The sequence below is a fragment of the Erpetoichthys calabaricus genome, chromosome 5, assembly GCF_900747795.2.
Source record: "Erpetoichthys calabaricus chromosome 5, fErpCal1.3, whole genome shotgun sequence".
Classification (NCBI taxonomy): Eukaryota; Metazoa; Chordata; class Cladistia; order Polypteriformes; family Polypteridae; genus Erpetoichthys; species Erpetoichthys calabaricus.
In genome coordinates, this window is record NC_041398.2 from 125,416,134 (window position 1) to 125,436,352 (window position 20,219).

The following is a 20,219-nucleotide window of genomic DNA, read 5'->3' on the forward strand; positions in this document are numbered from 1 at the left end:
CACAAGCTGCTGCTCTCAGCTGCCAGAGCAGGGGTTTGAATTCCCTATCAGTCAACACCAATGTGGTTTGTTCGTCCTCTCCTTGTCTGCATGGTGCTTAACTCTCTTATCACAAAGAGGTGCTCACTAGGTTAGCTGGGTGACGGCCTAGGCCCCATCCAGTGCTAAACGGATAGGCTCTGACTCTCAAGAACACCTAAAATTGGATTCAGTAAGTGAATAGGTAAAAAAGTGATTTAACATGGTAACAGGATGATCCTGTTAGGTCTCCAGTGTTGGCTAAACACTACAATCTCTGTACTACAGAATATACAATAAATTAACTAGGAAGAATGCTATCATTTAGATTATGCGTATCTTAAATAGATGAATTGCATTTTATAATCTTATGAATGCTCAATCTTCAAACAAAAGCCACTCCACCTTGTGCGTCTGAATAGAGATATGCACCTGTACTCAGGAGTGCACAATGCTACAATGTCTATTTAATCATGCAGATTAAGGTAACCACATGCCATGAACTAATTCACCACACTGCCACAGACCAGCGCCACAGGTCTAACTAGTTAAGAGCACTGAGGGCAGATGTAGGTCATTTCAAGGGTCAAGTATTGTTCCCCTGCCACATGAACACTGCAGGTATCACAGTTTCGGCAGTCTCGTCACTTTCTGCTATCTGCTATCCAGTATCACTAAGACCAAGGCATGCCCTAATGGCTGTGTGTCACTCCTATTTATTCTTTTTCTTTAATAGGCTCTGCAGTGTTTTTTGAATTGTTCCAATGCTTGTTAAAGGATGCACATCTTTTCACTGCCACACTGCCACTCAAGCATCTCATGCAGCACAGCCAGCCCATTTTCTTTGGTGTTAATTTACTATAAAAAACAAGGTTGGTAAACATCTTTGTAATCATGGATGGATGCATCTCCACCCGGGGGGGGGGGGGGGGGGGGGGGGGGGGGGGTAAAACGTTAACGTTATACAAAGTTATTGTCTGTTTTTACCTGCATTATTATCAATCTTTAATTTAATATTGTTTTTTGTATAAGTATGCTGCTGCTGGAGAATGTGAATTTCCCCTTGGGATTAATAAAGTATCTATCTATCTCTTCAAACTATGTGATGTTTCATTCAATTTCCAAAAAGAACCTATAAGAAAAGGTTAACTGTGAAACGTAATCTTGCTGTACCCAACATTTTATTTTTCTCTTTGAACCTTACACGGTCATTGCAGTGGATCCACACTTGAATGTTTACAACTGATAAAAAGTGAACTTCATTACAGAATAGTGTTTGACGACCATTTTTTGACCTTGTGCCCTAAAACAGGTTCAGGTCACCAGGGTGTATCTCCTATTTGTTGATCCTTGGTGAATTATGTGCCAAATAAGAATTGAAATATTTCTGTGCATTTCCAAGAACTAGTTAAGATTGGTTCAAAAAGATTCAAAGGATACTTTAAAAGGTGAGACACAAAAACAGAGCAAGAATGATCTCCTTCCTAACAACCATGGACCTAGTGAAACAGGCAATCTACAACTATACCACTGTGCTTCATGAACAATTCAGTCAAGCATGCTGTTTAAATGGAGAGGGTAGATCAAAAACATGTCATCCAGATGAAATGCTTCAGCAACAAACTGAGTCACCTCAAGAAAAAAAGATTTTATTCGTGTCAGATCCATAGTTGAGGGTTTGACTTAACATTGTTTTGGTTGGACCATTCTATTTTATACTCATTTCACACTGGAAGCCTTGTGAGTCAGTCCATATATCATTGATTCCACTTAATCCAATTTATAATTTTCTTGGTGGCTTGAGCCCATCCCAAAAGCACGAAATACAAGGCAGCAACCAGCTTCTGACAGGACACCAGTCTAAGGGCATACTTAAGTGATACTACCAAATCACTTATATAAAGTGCCACTTCATCTTACTGGCTGTGAAATTCTGTTAGCATCTGTAAGGACAGTTACTTTATGTGTCAAGGTTTTCAGCTCAAAAATCAACAACCAAGGCTAAAGGGCCACAGTGGACTGACACCATTGCATGCAGCATCTTCACCCCTTGAGTTAAGTGGACATGGAGGACTTTTGCCATTTTCAAGTGGTGTTATGCAAAAACCAAATTAGAAAATGAGATGTTCAAATGCAGAATGTAGAGACATCGACAAGCTGGTAACAGTTTGAGGATAAATAAGAACAAAAGTGTAAGTGAAAAGGTGGTCATCTGAGATCAAGAAACTCAAGTGAATAACGAGACAAATGGGTAAGATACAATTCATCTGTCCATTTTATGACCTGGCGTGTTCTAATTATGTTCAGGGAAAGCAGTTTTTGTAATGTGAGGGCACTTGTTCACCGCAGGACACCAGCACACATACACCAACTTTCAAACACAGCAAGGCAACTTAGAGTCACCACGTCCTAGTGAATGTGGGAAGAGAACTTGAGTACTCAGATCAACAAACCAATAGAGAAAATGACAGGGCCAGGATTTGAACCCAGTCTTTTAAGGCTACCCAGGACAAAATGACACAAACATTGAATACTAATATGTATGATAATTTCTCTCAATTATATCAGTATTTAGGACAGACCTGGCAAAACAATGACAATTAGGGAGCTGAGAACACAAACACAAAATGAAAGCATGCTTGTTGTCATGGTCTAAACAGAAATGTTAAATTTTATTATTTTTTCAATTCTGTTTTAGTTATTTTCCTTTAGACATCACATGATGAAGCCCTCGTTCCATCATTTTTGTTGGTATGGTGCTATTCATTGCTGGGGGCATGGCTACTTCTATCCTGTCATGTTGGCCTTCTTATTTATGACCACAGCGCATACTCAGTAATAGCTTGACCTTTTGGAGTTGTGAATTTCAAATGAGTTTTTTTGTAATTTGGTTTGCTTAAACGTTCATGTATTTTACTAAAATTAATTAAATAATTAAAAGATCGTTTTGAGCAAGCTGTGATGGTTTGACCATTTGGGTCGAATGATAATGTTGCTTTACCCATCTAGCCTTTTCCTGTACAATTCCTTAGTACAGAACTTGATATGTCATGTTTTTTGGTCTGTTTTTCAATTGGATTTTACATAATTTTTTTGTTTTGTTTTTGTGCTCACAGGGAGCTAGCTGAGTATACATCCATCCATCCATCCATCCATTTTCCAACCCGCTGAATCCAAACAGGGTCACGGGGGTCTGCTGGAGCCAATCCCAGCCAACACAGGGCACAAGGCAGGGAACCAATCCCAGGCAGTATGCCAACCCACCGCAGGCTGAGTATACAGGCACTTGCAATTGGCTACAGATTGTAGATCTGGCAACTAAAAAAGTACCTGTCAGGTGTGGTGATGGGGGTCATAAATTCACAATAGAGTTAAGTTCAGATTCTGATTCTATGATGTTCAAAACGTTAAGAGAATGTAATATTGTGTCTGTCTTTATATGTATGTGTGTGTGCATCAAAATTGATTTTCATGTCTTACAATTACAATTTCCATTGGAAAATGATTTGTTTTGTTGTTATTTTTTGTTTTCATATGTGGAGTTCCTGGATGGCTACATCCTAACAAAGATACAACATTTTAGAATGAGTGGTTTCCATGATATCTGCACTGAATGCTAAGATGTATGCACAATGAAAACGTTTGGAAAAAATTGACCTATTTTTTTCAAGCAAGTTGTATTGTGTTTGCCTTGTTGCAGGCTTCAGGTTGTTTATACTTATCCCCATATCCTTCAAAAACCACTAGAAAAATGTCCAACGATAACCGACATAAAAATGTGTTAATTTAACCAGGATTTCTACAGTCTGCTCCATTCAATCATTAGACCAGGCTTCTGTACACACACAGGACACGCGCACATGCACCACACACTCAAAGTAATTTATAAGTGACAATAGCTGACAACATGTTTGCCATACCAAAACACATGCTGGATGATGAATAGAAAGAAATGAACACACAAACACACACATGCAAGCACACACCTGCCAGACCTGCAAAGGTCAAATTGCACAGAAGCATTGAGCTGCCCTGTACCAGTCTGTACGTGTTTAATTCATTTGACACAATGTGTATGGTTTCAAATGAAATATTATTTAAGTTATTCACGTTATTCAATTTCCTGATTTTACTGCAACATGAATATCACAGATTCAGCAGTCTCCAATATTTTCTGCTATCTGCTGTCACTCTACATTTATTCGTAGAATTATTTGCATTTATTTCACTAAAGTGAAATTTATATGGAATTACTGTATGGACCATTCCATTCCAATTTTTTTATACTGTGTGTTTTGATGGACATTTTGCATATTGATAATTTTTTATTTCTCAATGTTTTTGGTGTGTTGTCCTTTAAATTACGTTTCTTGTGTCTTGTATGTCAAGACAGGGGTTGGGACCACCTAATGCTAAAGCTTGGAAAATCCCTCCAAACCCATTGTTTAAGGTGGGACAGCGAATCAAATGACTCCTTTGGCATTAAGAACTGTTCAGAATTATTCTCATTGTGCTTCTAGTTGATTTTTGGATTTTGGCCCTGTTCTTGTTTGTTTAGTGATGATTAGATTGCTTTTAGGTGCTGCCTTTCAGGTGTTATGGATGCCTTCATCATGGAAAGACTGGGAGAGAGACAGCTTCTATGGAGCAGTACCTCCCCCAGAACAGCCTGTTGGTGCCCATGGTCACCATCAGGGGGCACATGGAAAACTGCTGAGCCCTTTATTGAAGCACTTTTGCCAAACCCGGAAGTGCTGCCAGAAGGAGATCATGGGACACCTGGAGCACTTCCAGGTGTTCTTTAAAAGGAGCTGCCTCACTGCATTCAAGGAGTCAGAGTCGGGAAGGAGAGAATGATGCTTGCCGGGAGGATTGGAAGTGGAGAGACAGAAAACAGGAAGAGAAAAATAGAAGATAAAGTGTTTCGTGCTTTATACTGTGCTTTATAATGTGCATTGGTGGGGAATGAAGGAATAGCATTTCCGCCTTGAAAATAAAGCCTTGTGTGTTGCTGGACTTGTTCCTGTGTCTGTCTGTTTCGGGTTTGAGGAGCTGGTGCGCCCCCTGGTGACCACACCAGCAAAACTTATTTTTGTTCCATTATTTTCTCCTGCCTTTATTTTTGCAATTCTTTTGAATCATTCAATAAATCTCTAAATGTAAAGGGCATTGGTGACTGTTTCAAAACATTACATGAAGGACATGTACTAAATCCGCATTAGTACAGCAGTGGATACAAGACCTGTAATTATGCTGACATTTTGACATTTACACGTTTCTGTTACATGTCATAACATTTTTTCCTGTTGGAAAAAAATGTAAAATTTTTGGCTATTTTTTTCCAGGGGTCATTTGCGGCCACAGTTACCTGAGAGGTCTATTCAATCACCTTCTGGACACTCGCTATTACTGTGGCATTAGTGAACTTAACTTCTTTTCTTGTTTGGTTAAGTACTGAAGTATTTAGCTCTTATTTTGTTTGTTACATATTGAGCAGAAACAAGAATTTGTTTTCTTGATTTACTTCTTCTTTCATTTATTTATTTATTTATGCTAATAAATCAATTAAACATGAAAGGTAACTTTTTTCTCTTCCGTTTTTTGAGTAACTCATGTCACCAATGGAGTGGCCATACCTGATTTGGAAATAAATTTCAGGGCATTTACCTTGAGAACTGTTTGGTGCTGGCTGGAATCTCCTGAAAGCTCCTCATCCTGGTTTTCAAGTGAGTCTAACCTGATCTGCCTCAGATTTCTCTCACTTCTCCCCTTTACTTCTGTGAATATAAAACAGCAATCCTTTAAATTAGGTCTGGTGAAAAGTAGTAAGGTGGGGTGAGTGCCATGGGATTGGCGTTTTTATATTGTATTAATGTGTTCATGGTTATGTTTGATATACCATAATAATAATAATAATAATTCTTTGCATTTATATAGCATAACTTGTATTTGCAGATTTACAGTATGTAATAAAAACTTTGTAACAAAAAATCATGTCACCAGTTAACCTAATCAATATCAGGAAAAAAATATACCAGTGGAAAACCTATGAGAATGTTGATGAGGACATGCAGATCTAGTGACTGGGCCAGTGTTTGAACCCAGGACTGTGAGGTTGTAAGATATAAGGACTAATCATAATGTTTCCTGAAAGATACTATATACAGTAGTTCACAAAGTTATTGTCAATTGAGATGGACTATCAAAGGGCAGCTTTAATCCATTTCAGTGAAGAAGTTGACTCATCATTGCTCTGAAGTCTTTTTCTTGAAGTGACTCAGTTCACAGATAACATTACATGAATGTTTGTGTAGGAAGATGCTTCTTGTTGGAATGCATCTGTCGATTGCTTCTTGTAAGCAGGGCAGCATAGTGATGAAGGGTAAACAGCAAATGCTGCACTCCTCAGCAGATGTACTGCTACACATCTGTAGGTGTTGAGTCATTTGAGTGGGCAAACAAAATATTTCAGGACCTGTGACATACACATTAACAGAAAATGATAATTCTCAGACTTTACTCCTTACCTAAAAATGAAGAATGACGAGAGACTGGGGTAACTATTGCTCAGCCCAGTGCCAAACTCCCAGATGTCATTCTCAATATGTGGTGTCAACCTATGATTCACCAAGTTCTGAAGCATAACATTTATGGCTACCATAAATGACTTGAGCTCTACAACCAGGGTGTTGCCCTTCTCTGCGTGATAGGCTTGAATGAGTGTGTGTGTACAGTAGGTTGTCATTATGTGAAATCTGGGTGTGACTTATTATTCACATTTGAGCACCTGCCCAAGCAATCTCTGAGTAGACCTGGAGTAGAAACCAATAAAAATAACTACACCAGAGACCATTATATGGGATTTATTTTACATAATAAAATAATTTAACTGTAGATAGGCTGAATTAAAAGGATTTTCTTGGATTTGCTTTAGTTCTTTTGTATCGACATTTCTATTTATTTTTACATTTTAATTATTAACCAATAGATGTCATGCCTATAACCCCCCCCACCAACTCCCTTTTTTACTTTATGGTACATGACCTCTGTAAATATTTTTTGACTAATCTAGTTTTCTCTTTATTTTTTTCTATAACTTTCTCTGAGAGCATTCTGGTACATTTGTTAGAGCTGAGGCCAGATTTTCATATCTCACTGCTTGCATATTCCATCCATGTCCTCATGGATCAGGTACACCAGTTTAAACCAATTCAGTTCAAACAGACTAAAACATTTTCAGTAACTCTTAAAGGTAAGACTCTAATGTTTATGCATCTCACCATTTCCAGATAACATTTATGAATTTTGGTAGTACTGGTGTTGACTAACCAAAGTCAAGAAGAGTGAACAGAGGGTGAGCTTGATGTGACGAGTCTCATAAGATCATACATTGCATTCCTTTACATGTCCTTTGCTTAATTAACTATATATATATATATATATATATATATTATATATATATATATATAATGTATATAATGTATATATATATATATATATATATAAACATATATATATGTATGAACAGTATACACAGTATATATACAGTATATGCACACACACAAACACACATGTACTGTAAATATTCAGTTACAACAGTCTTGACTTACAAGAAACCACACATATAAACAAGCACATAAAATCCAATAATTTTTCTTTTGAAAGGAATTTCAATTAATTTTAAACTAGTGACATACATTTCTTTGCCAATACTAGTTTTGCCATGGATAAATAAGTAGCATCTGTCAATAATGATGAAGCATAGTACAGCAAAATTCATACTTAGTCACCACTTTCAATGATTTTGTGCTTTTCTACAGATTTGTTTCACTATTATCAGTTAGTGCTGTATTTACACACCATTAGTACTGCTGCAAAGTTTGTAATATTGCTTGGCTGTTTTAAATTTTATGTTTTAAACATTTATCAGTAAAAATAAGTAATAAAGCATTACACCTGTTTGCCAGTTTTCCATTAATTAAATTTTTCAATGCAAGGTCTGACTTTAACAAACACCTGAGTCATGTTTGCAATTTCTATGCTTTAATCAGCTGTAGTGTTTTTTTTCATTTGTACATTTAAACAACATATGTTTTCTCTGAAATTTGATTTACTTAGTGTGTACTTCACATATGATTTTTAAATCAGTGGATTAAAACTGTTAAATAAATACATTTTAATATAAATGACAAGTAATTCCTTCCACTATAGTCAGTCAGTCAGTCAGTCATTCATTCCCCAACCCGCTATATCCAAACACAGGTTCACGGGGGTCTGCTGGAGCCAAACCCAGCCAACACAGGGTGTAAGGGAGGAACAAATCCCTGGGCAGGGCGCCAGCCCACCGCAGTCTTCCATTATAGTCTGGTAGCTAATTTATTCATTTATTTATTAAGTATTAGTATGAGTGAAGTCAATATAATTATAGGTTGCAGTTACGGTGTGGCATAGTGGCTAAGGTTTACCAGTCCAGCCGTCACCTATGACTCACCGTGTGACCCTCAGCAAATCTTATAACCAGACTTTGATTCAATTTAAGAAAAAATACGAAATAAAGAACTTTAAAGCATCTTCATTGTGTAAGTCAACGTAGATAGTAATGTTGGCCACAATAATTAGCCTTATACAGGTCTGCTGTTCCAGTATACTTTATTAATTGAAGGCTGCTTCATAGATCCAGACACCTAGAACTGGACAGTTTTACACTCAGTTTCTCATGCTCTGTGTACTGCTGCTCTCCTCTACCTAATTGGAGGTCTTGCTCTTTGTCGCTGTCTTTAGAGTGCCTATCATTGCTTTCTAGGACCTTTTGCAACGTACAACATTAAGATACATGTATTCATCCTCCTGTAGAGCACAGGGCTATTAATAGGGATATGGTTGCACAAAAATGTAGAAGTTGTCATTTAATAAATACAAAATATGTTCAAATCATGTGAACAAGACAAAAGTGAAACAGTAAGAAAAACTTTAGGTTATTTCTGCTAAATCAATATTTATGAAGAAAAAGTGTTATATTCATCTACCATCACAACAGAAAATCCACCAAGTATCTGCATTTTGAAAATCCAAGAGTCAGCATAAAGGTTTAGAATAATTTTGTACTTCTTAACAGCATAATTTAATGATAGGAAATATGTTAATATCCTAAGTTACTTTAATCAATATGTACAGAATAATAACAAAACAACATTCAAGGTTAATTAAAACCAATACAGTAGTACATAGAATTTTCTCTATAATAGAAAATGATTCCTTTACTTTGTAGCCCCATACACAAGAAAGTCAAACTTAAATTGAGACACACAGATTTCAGCCATTGTTTACTTTGTTAGTGGGGCTTCTCACCTTGATTACCAACTCAGAATACTTACTAAAGCCAAATATCATAAGATACGCATGTTGGCCATTGTGTAGAACATTTTCTTCTGGGAGATGAAAACAATTGTTTCTAAGACAAAATAGGCATAACATGTGAGCAGAGATTTATAGGCAATTAACGTAACATTACATTCTAAAAGCCACTTAATCCATTTTTAGGTCATGGGGGCCTGAAGCATATCCCAGAAACCCTGGGTTCAGGGCAGGAACCAACTCATGCTTTAAACTACAGTTTAGAATCCTCTATCAATCTAAGCAGAATGTCTTTGGGGATGCAGGACAAAATCTAGAGTTTCTGAAGTAAAACCCACACAGATAAGAGAAGAATGTACAAACATTAGATCAGCAATGAGTGGGTTTGAGAGCTAAATCCAGGATGTTGGATCAGTGAGACAGCAAAGCTAACCACTGCACCACTGTGCCATGCTCTAGACCCATCAGTGTTTGATTAATGATGAAAGTGAAGGTTCTGTTCAGGGTTCTAGAAGGAGAGTTTAAAAAAAACAAAACTCTCATTCACACTGCCTCTCTATAAATGTCTATGCTCTAGTAAGTTGAGAATTTGGAATCCAGCTGGATTCCAGAAGTGTGGAAATTGTGGGTTGTAACCATGAATGCTGTCACTTCTGACTTGTCCTCTTAGTTCAAGGGGGACAGTTTGTAGTGCTTAAATTATGAAGAAAAGCCAACAAAGCAGGAGTTAAACAACAGCCCTTTGATTCTTCTTTATGTTGTGCTGCACTTTCAGTCTCAATCAAGACTCATCCAACACCCCCCCTGCAAAATCACATTGATACTACTTATTATATTACAGTAGATAGAAGCAGCATGCAGTGTTACTTGGGTAAGTAACATTAAGCTCTGGTTATTTTGTCTGCTAGTCTGGCTTCAGTCTGTTTCAGTTTCTCTAAGCCAGCAGGTGATACTGGTATGCAAACCGTAGCACACTGGGGAAAAAAAAAAACTGAGACTCCTCCTGGGTCAAAATTTGAGGTTCCAAAGGAGTCTATCTTGTCCGTATGATCCTAGAAAGTAATAATGCAAAATTTGATCCAGATTGGTCAAAGGGTGTTGGATTGTATAGGAAACAGACAGACATTTTATATTATATATGTATATAATGATATAAGCACTTCCAGGTGAGACGGAAGCCCAACAAAATAGGGCTCTGCAGTCCCCGCAGCACTCCCTGGCGGCACTCACAGAACCCATTAGAGCTGAGTCTGCAAACCCCAAGTCCCAGTGTGCCCTGTGGGAACCTGAGACTCTGCTGCAATCCGGGGGAGATAATGCACTGTGCACATGCTCTACCCCAGTCCTTCCATTATGAAGGTGTCCTGGCCATCTGCACCACTATATATATATATATATATATATATATATATATATATATATATATATATATATATATATATATATATATATGGAAGAGAAGCTCTGTGATATGGTTTGCATATTTGCAGCTGGAGATCCACAAAGGGAGAAAAAATGAATCACGTATCATAAAGTACTTTTTATTCCTGAGCTTTCAACCCCTGCCCGGGGTCTTCATCAGAGGATAATGCTTAGACTTACAAGAATCAAAGGCAATATATAGCAAAACATTATGTAGAGGAGGTTGGGGGGGGGGGGGGGGTAGCTAAGTCAGTGTGATGGGGGGGGGTATTGGGTGTACAAAAAGAATCGCAACACGTATACAGGAACATCGCAACGCCGTCAGAAGAAAGGACTCACTTTCATTGATCTACACGCATACTAAATCAACAGGACATACATTTAACTGGGACAATGTACAAGTAAAATTTAAGGCCAGTACTAAAAGTGCCAGAGAGCTGGCCGAATCTTGGCTATCAAATGAGAACACCATCAACAGACACTTGGACATAAATCCAGCATATGCAAACTTAAGAAGAATATGTTCATAATAAATAAATTGTACACCCAACCCGATCATTAACTGACTTAGCCATATATATATATATATATAATATATATGTTTGGTAACAGGTGAAATAGTTTTACAACTTCTCCTTTTTTTAAAGGTCAAGTGGTGTCTTAGTGATGGGACAGGGATGTGTCCAACCAGAAGAGATCTGGTGAACTGGTGAAACTGTAAATGTTATTTCGGAATTTTCCAAGGCAGATAAAGTGTTCTCATGTCTTAAGGGTGAAAAGACAGGAAAGCACAAGATGGTAAGTGGAATGAATTACTGACTGGGTTGTGCGAAAGACAGTCTGTCTGTGTTCTGGTTGAAGGAAACAGCTGGGTTGTTTCTGTAAAAGATAGTAATTAGGTGTTCACAATTAAAGGTGCTATATAAAATGAAGATGTTATTTCTTGTTGCTACAAAATCGTGACATGAACTCCTATTACCCACTGTTCTTTTAATTACATGAGGAATTTTACAGCTGTATTAAGTTACAATATTTCTCAACCTATTCATTATTGTTGTTACATTTTGCTCAAAACAGTCCTTACATATTGCCAATAAAGTATTCTGATTTCAATATAAGGCAAAGGAATGTATACAGTAGAAGTTCATGTTAAACAATTAAATATATATTTACAAAATCAAACATTATTTTAGGTTATATTGATACATTATGGCAAGAACATGAATGCAGATAATTATAAAAATAAAATATAACACAATTTCTAAATAAAAAATTAATGTCAATGTCATCTTCTGTCAATTACAGATTAAATAAAAATATAAATAAAGTTACAGATAGTAGTTTAATCTCCCCATTCCACCCAAATAACAACAACAATGATCATAGCGATGATAATAATTTCAAATTAGTGTTAAAAAGGAACTCATCTAAAATTACAAAAATTTGCAATACATATAGTTGAAAATTAAAATTGAACTTTAAGACCCTTATGCAAGAATTTAGAAGTTATATATATAAAAAAAAAAACATTATTTTCAAAAGCAAATGAAAACTTCCCTGTTTCAATGAAGAAAGACTTTCAAGCTGTGTCCTGGAAAAAAAAACTGTACTGGACAAGGCAAAATGTATTTTGTCAAGTGAAAAATCTGTGACACATGGCACGCTTGTTTATTAAAAAATTATCAGGGGGAATAAAGCAGATAATCATTTCTCTTTGGCAGCTGTCTTTTATATAAAGTGTTTATCATAATAGACCATCAGGCCATGGAAAATAGTCTTTAGCTTGATAATTTGTAAACTGAAGATAAAGAAATGATGGAGGAAGATCGATTAAGCTAGACGGCATCTAGCACTTCCTTTTCACTTTCTATGCAGGACTGTAAGGCATCTCACAACAAACACAGAAATGACCGTTTTATATGAAATTTGTACTTGAGATTTTATCTGTTGCATTATTTGAAATTGCTTTGGAATTCTAGCTTTCAATTCTAATCACTTTTATAAAGAACCTTTTCCCAATCAAAAATTTCTTCTACTATATACCACCCTCAACAGCTTTTCTGAAGCCTTTGAAGTGATCCAATAAATTTCACAAAGTGTTTCCTAGTATTTTAATAGATTTGTGGTAACAAAGGCCATCATTTACGCCTTATATGAGTGCAACTTTAAAGCACACATAGGAGCATAAAAAAGAAAGCCTGACATCAGTTATTTTGGTTTAAAGGGGTAAACATGATTGCACACCAGACACTGATAAAACTGTGTAAAATCTCATAGTTTAGGTTTTCTGTTTGCAAAGGGGATGAATGTGGAAAATTGAACATTCTATTTAATATTATTGCACTGTAGTGAACACAATCATTGGCTGACAAGATATGCTTGGCAAAAACATGATCTCTACATTTTGAAAACAGCATTAATCTAACTATCATGAGAGTCTACATCAATGCATGCACTGTTCACAAGCAATCTCATGCACACGTCTCTTAATATAACATTATCAGAAGTTTGCTTAATGCAGCATGAATTGCATCTTGTGCAACAAAATTATTAAATGATGTGTATACAGCATTATTGTGAGAACTTACAAATAGCTGCACATATAACCATACTGTAAATATCAATATTTCAGAATGAATAAAGGCTTATAACATATAAAACCATCTGACCACCCGATGAAATATTTTATGGCATCAGTTGTTCTATGGCTTCTTACGTGACAGTTGCAAACAGGAAGATCTGAAGTAGAGGAATAACCTTCAGAGTTGAAAGGTCAGCAAGTACAGCCTGTTTCAGGGAATAAAATATTATATTACATAGTATAAGCCTTATGGTTACTCCACATAGGAGGAAAGATTACTTTTTATTTTAACAAAATAAACATTTTTGTGTATTCAGTAAGACACATAATGGTTCTATTTGTGTTTTTTTAAGAATGTTCCCCAATTCAAAGTGGCCTAATGTAAATATATTACCAGAGCCTAGTGGCTCTTTATACATTCATTTTATAAATGTACTGTACCCCTTCTTGGCCTTCTGGTTTAGATTAAATTTAGTGACCTATCATGTTTACAGAAAGAGTCTAATATTTCACCCTGCCCAAGCTAAAAATAAAGGTATGTTATGACACCTTTTCCAGTGAACTTGATGGTACATGAGCAAGCAAATAATGTCTGACTAGGGTTTAAAACCAATTAAATCTGACGCCAGCAAGCAAGTCTGGATTAACCAGTACTGAGGGTTCCTCCTACTGTCAATCTTTGTGAAATTTACTTTTATTATAACATCTGAATCTGTTTAATTATGCCTATTATTTCTTCAATCATTTGCCGGATGTACCAAGAGATATCTTTTTTTTTCCCTAAATCTACAAAGATATATGTGATATTATGCTCTTATTTTGCTACCACTTTTGGTAGACTGCACATTATGTTTTAGGCTTTGATATGGTATGTGCAGTTTAACAAATTGACTAAATAACTTCTCTTTGGAATACTTTAGATAAGATATGAAACACATTACTTATACTACTTAGCCAAACATTTTTAAGTTTAGAAAAATGAAGCAGGTTTACCAAAGGAATGTGTTATGGGGTATCCATACCTAAAAATAAACTGTATATCATGATATGTACTCAGAACACTACAAATAATTTAATTACTCCCTTAATTATAAAACGTTGTTTTTTCTTGAATAAAGTATGTATCAATTAGATTAACTTTGAAAGTCTTAAACTTTCAAGACATGCATATGAAGGCATAAGAAGATTAAATTTCTCAGGCTGGCAAATTGACAGACACTATTTCAATCTGCACTTGACTGTAACAAATACTTACTTCAGCTGCAGCCAGTGATGTCACCTCCATCAGATTCTCTGCTCGGAAAGCAAACACGGCAGCTGCTAGTACTGAAAAATACCACACAAAACCTTAACTGCTGACCTACTAACCACAGCTAAGTAGAACCATAGAGCTACAAAATCATGAGTGCAGATTCTTACAAACTATATTAGCATTAAAAAATAAAACAATTTTTACTTCCCAAACTGTTTTCTGAGTCACACTTTATTTAAAGTAAAACTAAACACATACAACAGACTCATTAAAACAGTCTTTGATCCAGCAAATTAAGGCAAAACATTTTGTTTAATAGTCCAGCCTGAGTACAGATTACAAGATGACTTTCTAAAATGGAATATACGTTGTTAATTGAAAAATAAAAATGATATTAGTTCAAAGGTTTTGCATACGCAGTATAATATATAATTTTACATTGCAATTAAGTTGCATATAAACCAATCATTCATAACATTAAAAGAAGTGAAGTGAATAACATTGATTATCTTGTTACAATGGCACCTGTCATTGGGTGGGATATTATTAGGCAGCAAGTGAACAGTCAGTTCTTGAAGGTGATGAATTGGAAGTAGGAAAAATGGGCAAGCGCAAGGATCTGAGCGACTTGACAAGGGCCAAATTATGATGGCTAGACTACTGGGTCAAAGCATCTCCAAAATAGTAGGTCTTGTGGGGCGTTAATATGCCTTGCCAAACCACATATTTTTCAGGAATGGTTTGAGGAATGTGACAAAAGGTTCAGGGTGTTGACTTGACCTACCAGTTCCCTAGATTGCAATCCAATTAAGCAACTATGAGATGTTCTGGAAAAACAAGTCTGATCCATTCAGGTATAACATCACAACTTATAGGACTTAAAGGATCTAATGCAAACGTCTTGGTGCCAGATACCACAGGACATCTTCACAGATCTTATGGAGTCCATGTCTTAAAGGGACAGATCTATTTTGGCAGCATGGGGGTGACCTACACAATATTAGGCAGGTAGATTTAATGTTGTTATATATGTAAGCAAGTTAGCAAAATGTACACATAGAATTCAGGTATGTTCAGGGACTTGGTTAAGAAATTTGGAGAATTTTTGTTTATTTACTTCATTAAAGATGTATATATCACTTTTTATTAAATATTTGAGTAGTTATATTAAAAATATATTGATAATATAAAAATATGATGATAATAAAATGTAATTACATGTATAAGCAGAGTCGGTAAAGTATATGTTTTTTAATATAATTTAACAATATCCTGTAGTTAAAAAAAAAAAGCCTCAATAGGCTTGTGATGGCTGAAACAGCTTTCATAAATACCATACTAAAACTCATCCATCCATTCATTATCCAACCCGCTACATCCCAACCACAGGGTCACGGGGGTCCGCCGGAGTCAAACCCAGCCAACACAGGGCGCAAGGCAGGAAACAAACCCCGGGCAGGGCGCTAGCCCACCGCAGATACTAGAACTCAAGTCATGTAAAAATTGCATAGATTGGCATACTATTGTTAGTTGCTAAGACGATGTCTAACTGTTGTCCTTTCTTAAATATAAACTTTTTTTTAAAGAAGTATCCATGGGACAGCTCAAATTTCCAGCCACCTGCTTACAGGTGACAATGAGCTCCTGGCCGCGCTCACAACTCTGCTGGTTTTTCAGTAACTTCCACAGGAAATTTGTTTTGATGTTGGAAAAGGTTATTGGTCAAGTAAAAGAGGAATCTATACAAGCTGTAATAACTTCACTCAAAGTAAATTTGAAGCAGAAAACATTTTTGATGTCAAATATAGCCTTTCTCTGTTTGAAGATATACTATTTAGAAAATTTGCCAATGCTTTTTAAATGGAGGTACAGCTTGAAAATAAAAATGGAACTCTCCCAACATACTGTATGTCCCTGAAGAATCAGTGAACCAAATTTCAACAAAACTGGTCAACTGAGAGTCAGACAGACAGACTGGAAAACAGATACTGTATAACAATGGCCACGGGTGCTTTAGTATTTTATTTGTTTCACCTAAAAATGGTTGCAGAGGGATTTACCAAAGTATAAGTCCCAGAATCATGCTGCTGGAGGACGGACGTGTAACCAAAGGGTTAAAGAGCCAGGGCAATCAATGTATAAAATAATTATTGCCAACCTCAGCAAGAACACTGCCCAAATGCTGTTTGCATGATTATACGTTTTGGGAGATATACCCAAAACAAAGTTATAACTGGTGTCATGAGGATGCTCTATTGAACAATGAGTTTGTTTCTTTAAGGGTAACCCATGACCTCCAGATATCTGTAAATGTGATAGTTTAACGAACTGAGTAGAAAACTTAAGAGGGAACGATATAAAACACCCAATGTCCAAAGTAATGCCACAGACAGATCTAGACACGTTACCCTGAAAGGGTTTATATGTCATACATACCTGAGAATTACATTTGGTACCTAAGAGAAACTGTAATATCACTAACTGGTAAAATAAATAAAGTACAGCTCCTTCACACCTTGTGGAAGATAGCACTCTTTTGCATCAACAGAACAACTTTTTAAAAACTTGGGGTTGTATAAGACCAAGTTTAAAACTACAAAACTAAAACAAGCTCCCATAAAGACAGGAGGGTGACAGAATATATGTGGTTTTGTTTTACTGGTTCACAGTTAGCTGGTAAAATACATGCCTTTTAGATATGGCCCAACATGAGTATTTCATACTTTAACTATAACCTCTCTATAACCTGCACATCTCTCATCAAATTATAAATCAACGCATCAAAAGTGTTGCTCCTAGATGCTTCCACGTCCCAATAATAGCACTTGCAATTGGCCGGGGCAGATATAGCTGAGCAGAAATTTCACATACTTAATTGTGGCAAAGTTGGTATAATAAGACAAGTCACTGAACTCTTCAGTGTGATCCATTCTACTGCTAATGTTTGTTAAAGGAGATTGCATGGCTATGTGCTTGATTTTATACACCTATTAGCAATGGGTACGACTGAAACACAGGAGCTCAGTAATTTACAGAGGTTTCCACATATAGTGCATTTGACCATATAGTGTATGTTAAAAAAGAGAAAAGGCGTTTCATGAGATATATTTACTTTTTCACATGACTGTATGAATTCGGTGTTTTATGTATTTTTTTTTTTAGAAATAAAACATCTCGTGAAGAACATATGTCATTCTAGTTATGTCCGAAAAACTGACTCGTTTTTTATTTCTTTTTTTAACACCACAACATTTTTTGGAATGGTACATGGGTATAAAGCCAGTGACTGTGTGATTCCTACAACAGTTTTAGAAAAACCAAATGAGGTCCATTATAATTTTCTCATTATGGTGAATTTGTGTTCACCCTTTTAAACAGAGATGCAGGCCTAGGTCAATTAATTTAAAACACTTTTAGAAATAGGCACACAATTTCCCCTTGAATTTAATTTAACTTAATGTGAATTTCCCCTCGGGATTAATAAAGTATCTATCTATCTAATAGAATTTAGTGAGGATTCAGAGATACATTGACCTTTTAAGCCTCCTCACAAAAAAGTCAAATGCTGCTGAGCCTTCTTAACAAGAAAACTGGGGTTGAAACACTGTGAGAAATCCTTGTCATATGGATCCCTAATACCTTAAAGCTAAACACTAGTTCCACAATTGTGGCAATCATCAAAGGACCCTCCAAGACTCCTAAAGCTCACATTCAGCTCCTTAGTCTGTTTCTTAGTTTTCACCTTCTAATCAAGGTAAACTCTAATTAGCAGTGTCCTTCACTAAAATTAACATTAAAAGTTCTTAATCACAGACTTTATTGTTAGTGTGTGGGGAAAAAAAAGTCCAAACTGTAGGTCAAAAGTAATAGCCTCCCATTAATTATGAGATTTTTAAACTGTTGTGGTAAATCATTATACTGTGTATATTTATACTGAATACAGGCACACACCATACATACTGAGGTTTAATCAAGAAATACATATTACCGGCAATAATTTCAAGAGAATTGTATCCAAGTATTCGGTCCCACAGCAGCAAAAGCTGATCAGTAGCTAGATAACCTGAAAACACTCGCACCATCCATTTGAATGCAATACGCAATCTGAAATAAACACAAGAGAATACCAGATTAGGCAATTATTAGAAAATCCAACATTCAACGAAAATACTACACATGCTAGGACTGTGCCAGAATTACCCAGAAATATCACTTGCTTTGTTTTGCATTAAGTGAAGAATGTTGAAAAATACTAGTTTGATACACTTCAAAAGTTTTTTTCCTTCAGTTTTATAATTTCATCATAATAAAATTGAGTTTAAAGACACAATTTACAGGCCAAGTAAGAACTCATACCATTTGAAACTGCTGATGGCCTATATGACAATAGTCCAAACAACATGAAAGTGTTTATTTGATTTTATTTGGGGGTTTTCAGTTAATCTCAATTTATAGTTACAATTGTGATGTCTCTTTCAAATTTGCCTTGGGAAAGGTGGATATACACAGTAAATACACATCAGACAGCTGGAACTTAATATTGTATTCCATATCAATATTTGCCAAATGGTAAACAATGTAATTAACTGAATTTGATGATGTTTGCACAATTGTGCCACAGCAACAAATTAGATGGAATACACCCTTGATTCCAGTAGCTTATAAAATATGAGACCGCTAAAGAGAGGACTGCTGCACTGGAGGATTCAAATTTGAATATCTATGATTTATAATAAATTGTTTTCTTAGAGTGAGAGAAAATATGGGTTATAGCCATAACTGGTTAGGTTCCTAATGTAAATTTCTCATAATCATGTATGCCCATTTCTACTTTTCTCTTTAGCATTGCTAAACTGCCCTCTGTGTTAAGTGTCTGTGTGTTAGATCATACTAACAATGTATGACCTGAATAATTGCTATCCTTCTCAAGATCTTTAATGTCGTATATGCCTGCTATTTTTATTTATTTGTGCATAGTTTTATTTATTTCTGCATACATATTATCCTAATAAGCAAACATTTAGCTAAAACATCTCTTTATAAAAATGCATTTAAGTTTGGCATAATGAGTCTGAGAGAGAGAAACAACTTGACCTTTTAATATGTCGGTCCAATCCCTGGCAGCATAATATATGACAGCAACACTTTTCAAAAATGACAGACAGACAGACAGACAGACAGACAGACAGACAGACAGACAGACAGACAGACAGACAGACAGACAGATAGATAGATAGATAGATAGATAGATAGATAGATAGATAGATAGATAGATAGATAGATAGATAGATAGATAGATAGATAGATAGATAGATAGATAGATAGACAGGCAGGCAGGCAGGCAGGCAGGCAGGCAGGCAAAGCTTTATTTGTTCCAATGGGTAAATTTAGCTTTAGAGAATGTCAATAAATAAATATTATAACAGGCAACAACAACCTCCCTCTAAAACATACCAGAATTCCAAACAGAAAAAAAAATTCTAATTTGACTAAAGGTAAGTGAGGAAGTACAAAGGTGTATTGCTGTTGGTACAAAGGAGCCCTAGTAGAGTTTGCTGAATGGTTAGCTAGCTGAAAATACTCCATGTTGGT

The 20,219-nt window shown here is 35.9% G+C and overlaps 1 protein-coding gene across 1 annotated transcript in view; it reads right to left on the minus strand.

Annotated features, from left to right (window-relative positions):
* Window positions 1–11,767: 11,767 nt before the first annotated feature.
* tbc1d19 (TBC1 domain family, member 19) overlaps window positions 11,768–20,219 on the minus strand; it is a 168,427-nt gene continuing 159,975 nt past the window's right edge. Inside the window, exons 19-21 of the mRNA XM_028802001.2 lie at window positions 18,616–18,731; window positions 14,631–14,701; window positions 11,768–13,581 (exon numbers count right to left, since the gene is read on the minus strand). Of these exons, the coding sequence (XP_028657834.1) occupies window positions 13,507–13,581; window positions 14,631–14,701; window positions 18,616–18,731 (262 nt within the window). The 3' untranslated portion in view covers window positions 11,768–13,506. The remainder of the gene's footprint in view (window positions 13,582–14,630; window positions 14,702–18,615; window positions 18,732–20,219) is intronic.